General features: G+C 36.3%; 1 protein-coding gene across 1 annotated transcript; it reads left to right on the top strand.

Moving 5' to 3' along the window:
* The first annotated feature begins 333 nt into the window (after positions 1-333).
* LOC109214780 (3-hydroxy-3-methylglutaryl-coenzyme A reductase 1) lies at positions 334-4212 on the top strand. The gene is made up of 4 exons (XM_019378728.1): positions 334-1494; positions 2033-2214; positions 2525-2871; positions 3401-4212. The coding sequence occupies exons 1-4, from the start codon at positions 449-451 to the stop codon at positions 3641-3643; spliced, it is 1818 nt and encodes a 605-aa protein (XP_019234273.1). The 5' UTR covers positions 334-448; the 3' UTR covers positions 3644-4212.
* Positions 4213-6393: the final 2181 nt, after the last annotated feature.

The following is a 6393-nucleotide window of genomic DNA, read 5'->3' as shown; positions in this document are numbered from 1 at the left end:
TAATACTGTCAAACCTCTCCATAACAATCTTATTTGTTCCAAATTTTTTTGGCATTATAGTAATGTGCTGTTATAAGAACATATATTATAACATAACATAAAAATTGATTTCATAAAAAATTAACTTTTATATGAAGGACTATTAATAGAGAGGTCTGACCGGACATGTACATCGTCAATAGATTACTCGGGATAAATTCAGACATCATTTCGTAAGAAGATAAAAATTTAAAAAGAACAGAAAAAACACTAAGTAGATGGGCGAACAGCACGCGGAGTGCGTGGCCCCAAAGAATAGCGCGCTAACCGCATTTTCTCTATAAATACATTTCCTCAACTTTCGCTTCTCCACACATACATACCCTCACTGCTTATACTTCTTTCTCTCATTCCTCATTTTCTCACGTTATCTCCTTCTTCACCGGTGTTCCTACCGGAAAAATCAACAATGGACGTTCGCCGGCGACCTGTCAAGCCTTTTTACTCTTCCAAAGATGACGTTTCCGCCGGCGAACCTCTCAAACCCCACAAACAAATCCAACAAGTTTCCTCTCCCAAAGCATCTGATGCCCTTCCACTCCCATTGTATCTCACCAATGGTTTATTTTTCACCATGTTTTTCTCTGTCATGTATTTCCTTCTCGTCAGGTGGCGTGAGAAGATCCGTAATTCGACGCCTCTCCATATGGTCACCTTTTCTGAATTGGTCGCTATGGTTTCGTTGATCGCTTCTGTTATATATCTGTTGGGCTTTTTCGGGATCGGATTTGTTCAGTCTTTTGTCTCAAGGTCCAACAGTTATTCCTGGGATGTTGAAGATGAGAATACTGAGCAGTTTATTATTGAGGAAGATAGCCGACGTGGACCATGTGCTGCTGCGACGACTCTCGGCTGTACTGCTGTTCCTCCACCGCCTGTTCGACAAATTGTCCCAATGGTTCCACAGCAACCTGCTAAGGTAGCTTTATCCGTTGCGGAGAAGCCTGCACCTATAATTACACCAGCAGTATCCGAGAATGACGAGGAGATTGTACAATCTGTGGTCCAGGGGAAAACACCGTCTTATTCTTTGGAATCGAAGCTTGGTGATTGCAAACGAGCAGCTTCTGTTCGTAGAGAGGCGTTGCAGAGGATTACAGGGAAGTCATTGGAAGGGCTACCGTTGGAGGGATTTGATTATGAATCTATCCTTGGGCAGTGCTGTGAGATGCCTGTAGGATACGTACAGATACCCGTGGGAATTGCGGGGCCATTGTTGCTTGATGGAAGAGAGTATTCGGTGCCAATGGCGACGACGGAAGGATGTTTAGTGGCTAGCACCAACAGGGGTTGCAAGGCGATCTTTGCTTCTGGTGGCGCCACAAGTGTGTTGCTCAGAGATGGGATGACTAGAGCTCCTGTGGTCAGGTTCGCCACTGCAAAAAGGGCTGCGGATTTGAAGTTCTTCGTGGAGGATCCCCTGAATTTTGAGACTCTGTCACTTGTTTTCAACAAGTAAGTGTTCGTCTTCCTCTTCTTTATTCTATTTTTCGTCTTATGCTTATTGTTTCCCAAGACGTAGGAGTATATTATTATGCTTAATTTCCTTCAAAAACACGATACATAACTGGTAGTTTTAAATTACTGAATGTTGGAGCTCTTGTATAGTTGGTGAGAGTTAGCATGAAATAGTTCAAACAGAGCATTTAAGTTTTGCTTCTCTTTCTATATCTTGAGTCAATATTTTCTGTTACAATTTTTCTTAAGCTTTCCCCTTTTAGGATCTCTTAATGTTGATGTGTTTAGTGAGAACATATCTGTTTCTTTCTTTTAATATAGTTTTTCCTTTATTTTCTAAAATCCTTTTTCTCTGAATACATTATTCAATTCACCCACCTTAAAAAAAGGGAAAAGGACAAGAAAGTATTGGTAATTTCTAGTATTCTAACTACTAGCTCATTTTATAGATGCTGAGATTATCTGTAATCTGCATGTTATCCAATGTTGTGATTTCAAGTTTTATAATTTATGTTTTGAATGTGATTTTTTGCAGATCAAGCAGATTTGCCAGATTACAGAGCATTCAATGTGCTATAGCTGGTAAAAATCTGTATATGAGATTTAGCTGTAGCACTGGCGATGCAATGGGAATGAACATGGTGTCAAAAGGTGTACAAAACGTTCTGGATTACCTTCAGAATGAATATCCCGACATGGACGTCATCGGCATATCTGGTATTCCGTCGACCCTTTTTATTTTATTTATTATTCAGTACTACTACTTTTTCTATCTAAGCCAAAAATAAATAAATAAATAATAATAATAATAAAAATTCTAGGTCTATCTTCATGGCAGATTCCATATTAGTACTATTCAGTGCATGGAAAAAAGAATAATTAAGTACAACACAATTTATTCTCTCTTTAGTATGCATATAGATCCAGTTATAGTACACGTCTTTTGGTTCTCTATCTTCATTTATTGTTGCTACTACTATTATTTTTTCCGATGTTTATTTAATTGAAATTATTTGAAACATGACAGGGAACTTTTGCTCGGACAAGAAGCCAGCAGCAGTTAACTGGATTGAAGGGAGAGGAAAATCGGTAGTTTGCGAGGCAATTATCAAGGAAGAAGTGGTGAAGAAAGTCTTGAAAACAGAGGTTGCTTCTCTAGTGGAGCTGAACGTGCTTAAGAACCTTACTGGTTCAGCCATGGCTGGTGCCCTTGGTGGCTTCAATGCCCATGCCAGTAACATCGTCTCCGCTGTATATCTAGCCACTGGCCAGGACCCTGCTCAGAATGTTGAGAGTTCTCACTGCATCACTATGATGGAGGCTGTAAATGATGGCAAAGACCTCCATATTTCAGTAACTATGCCTTCTATTGAGGTATATAATTGACATGTGTACTCTACTCTTTATTATACTACTTGCTGTCTTTCGTTGCACCTTCATTCATTATTCCACCAAGCCGTACTGCATGTGAGGACATATATTTTTAACAAAAATCATTAAATTACTGATTTTTAATGCAAAAAATATGGATAAAAACAAGAAGTCAGTTTAAAATTATTAAAGAGACGGTGCTTTTAACGAAGTGAATGCAGGCTACAGCTTTGATTTCATCAGATCTCAAGTTTAATAGTAGTAGAATTCTCCCCAGAAAAAATAATGACAAATAGCTGAACAATTAAATACTGAGATATACTAGTGTAGTGTCTGTAGAAGGCCAGGTGGCGCCAGAAATATTAATATGGTCTTTAGTCATTTGGGTTCATTGACAGAGGCTGTCTTGTTAAAAATTCATGATCAAGTGGCAGGTGTGGGAGACAAACTTGCTCGTGTTTCATGAATCGTTATACCACATTTACACGTCATGTATATTGTATTAATAATGCATTTCTCATTATGAATTCAGGTTGGCACAGTTGGTGGTGGAACTCAACTTGCATCACAGTCAGCTTGCTTGAACTTATTAGGAGTGAAAGGTGCAAACAGGGAGGCAGCAGGGTCAAATGCAAGGCTCTTGGCCACAATAGTAGCAGGTTCTGTTCTTGCTGGTGAGCTCTCTCTCATGTCTGCTATCTCAGCAGGGCAGCTGGTTAAGAGTCACATGAAATACAATAGATCTAGCAAAGATGTTACTAAGGCATCCTCTTAGTGAGGAAAAAGTCAAATTTATTATCCCCACATCGTGTACATCACCATCCTTTAAGAACCATCATTATTAAAGAAATGGATTATAATAAAAGTAGGAATAAAATTTTCCAATTAGGGAAGGAGTAAGTAAAGGGCAGACCAAAAAGTTGAACAAGTGTTGATACAGGAAGGCAATAGTCATGTGGAGAAAGATCGGGAAGAAAAAGACAAGCAAATCAAGGGTGGATCTGTATGTAGTGTTGTATTCTTTCTATGAAGGCATGTGAGGAGGTGGGGTCGTAATTTTTCTTAGTTTGTGTAAAAAACCTGCAAATATTTAGTGAAGATCTATGAAAGGTGTTAGGTGGATGGTGACCAGTGGGGTTAATTTGTAATTCAATATTTGGTTAATTTCATTCATGCGCCAAAGAAGACGACCTTTTTTTTTTGGAATCTTTTCTGTTGTACTGTCTTTCGTTTGTTTGTTAATTTGTGACTAGTTTGTAATTTAGGGAGAATTGGCATCTCAAACTCTTTATGTTTGCTCAGAAAGTTTGCTTTTGTATATGAAATTCTTTCTTCTTTATTCTATCATCATTGTTGTTTGTTCATGCACCCATTAATTCAAATGTTTATTCCGAGAACATGGATATATGTGCCTAAACACGTTTAAAGCTGATGGATCTCTCCTGTTCATGTGAAGATTGGTTGTATTTAGGTCCACAAATCACTATTTAATTTATTTAAACTATTCTAATCCACAATTATGGATCCAAATTAGCACAGGGTTTGCCAACTAAGGCAAACGACAAAAATCATTTATGCTTCACCTGTTTATATTCGCAGTCCCTGTAACTTGTCCAATTGAATTGTCTAAACGACGCGGAATGAGAATCATTTTACCCTTATAAAGAAAGAAGCAAACAATTTTCTGTTCTCGTAAACTACTACTTCATAATATGTTAAAGATTCCAAAGCTTAATTAACATGAATCAAATGTCAATGTTCCTAGCTATAAGTTCTTCTCAAAGATGAAATCAATCTGAAATTTGGTAACTACTGTTTAGTGGTTCTTCACCAAACATTGCATCTACATGTAATTGCTAATGGTATCGTTTCACTCACTTTGCGCTGAGCAATCAAATCTAATTATGAAGTCGCCCCTAATCCTCTATCCTAAGTCGCCAAAGCTACATGACGATAAACATAATTAGAATTAATTTTAGTAGGTGTGAAATATCATAGCACAAACGCCGCCTTAAGTGTCCATTTTTAGTGGACGAAATATAGGAAACGTCATGTTTCAGGGTTTAATTGGTAAATACCAGTCACAATAGTGACGGATTCCTAAGAGCTAAGACATGAAAACGTGAAGTGCATTGACATCAATTATCACAGACTCATTTCCAGAAAGGCAAACTCTTGTCCATAGCCTATTCCAAATCTATCCCTAAGCCATTTTAACAATTCTTTGCTATACAGCAAAACGGCAATGGATACTTTTCAAACTTGTTGGGTTAGCTAAGGTCCAATTTCTTCTGTAAAGTAGAAGTCAATACGAATTTGGAGTTTTGGACCTGCCGAATTTTACATGGCTATCAAAGGGCCAAATGTACAGCAAATTTACGTTGGTACGAATTTGGAGGGGTCCGACGTGCATATACCTGTTACTTTGCTTACAGTCTCATGTCGGCGCAAGGCAACAAGTGAATGTTTGCTACCAATGAAGCACACTCTACCCAGACTACGCGTAAATATAAAATATAATCTAAAGGGAAAAATCGATCTTAAAAATGTTTTAAAAGTAATATTCTTATGTCTCAATTCGCATGATAACCCTTTGGACTTCAGAAACACAATTTCAAATTCATTAATAATGATATATTCCTGTATAAATAATATAGTGTTATAAACCAATGTATGTGGATGTCCCTTGTAGATGTTCTTTCCGTAACTGTCTTTGGGAATTTATACACCATATGAATGAGTTCATTAGTACATGTAATTTGAGAAGATATTTTGTAACCTATAAATAGGATGTTATTCTCCTACGGAAGGGACACAAGAACACACTTGAATAAGATAACTTCTTCCTTCTCCTCCTACATATATCTTGTCTCCATTATTCTATTTTGCTCTTATTTCTTAATACGTTATCAGTACGAGGTTCTAACCAACTGAGGTTATCTGCTTCATCCGAATTTTATCTTCTTCCTAAAAGAGGTAGTCAGTTTCTTTTCCGATTCAGGTATACATTCCTATGTTTATAAAGTTTCTATTAAGATCTTCTTTAACCTGCAATTTAATTACTATATGCATAACTTATTTTGAATATGATTATAATAATTGCATTGGTATGAAACAATAAGTTTTGGTTAATTGTTATTTCATTATATAACTACGAAGAAGTTTAATCCTACATATAAATAAATAAATAAGTATTAAATTGAATTACAATAATTAGACTAATTAAGGTCACATCCAAATATTCTAACAGAATATGCATTTAGAAGGAATTCTTGCGAAATTTTCAAAAGGTTTAAATGTGTCTTCAATAAATTTATCACCTAAGTGTACAAACTAATTAATGACTTTAAAATTAACGACTTAACTATTAGATGAATCATATTGAATGTTGAAACTTGTCAAAATTGATATCATCTAGTTTTATGCCTACTTAGCTTATTGAAACGTATTCTAAGTAGAACAAAATTATACTAGTACATATTAGTTCAACTTATTTATTCTATGGAAATATACTTTCATGTCTAA

The sequence above is a fragment of the Nicotiana attenuata genome, unplaced genomic scaffold (assembly GCF_001879085.1).
Source record: "Nicotiana attenuata strain UT unplaced genomic scaffold, NIATTr2, whole genome shotgun sequence".
In the NCBI taxonomy this organism is placed as follows: domain Eukaryota; kingdom Viridiplantae; phylum Streptophyta; class Magnoliopsida; order Solanales; family Solanaceae; genus Nicotiana; species Nicotiana attenuata.
This window is presented reverse-complemented; position numbering and strand designations above follow the sequence as displayed.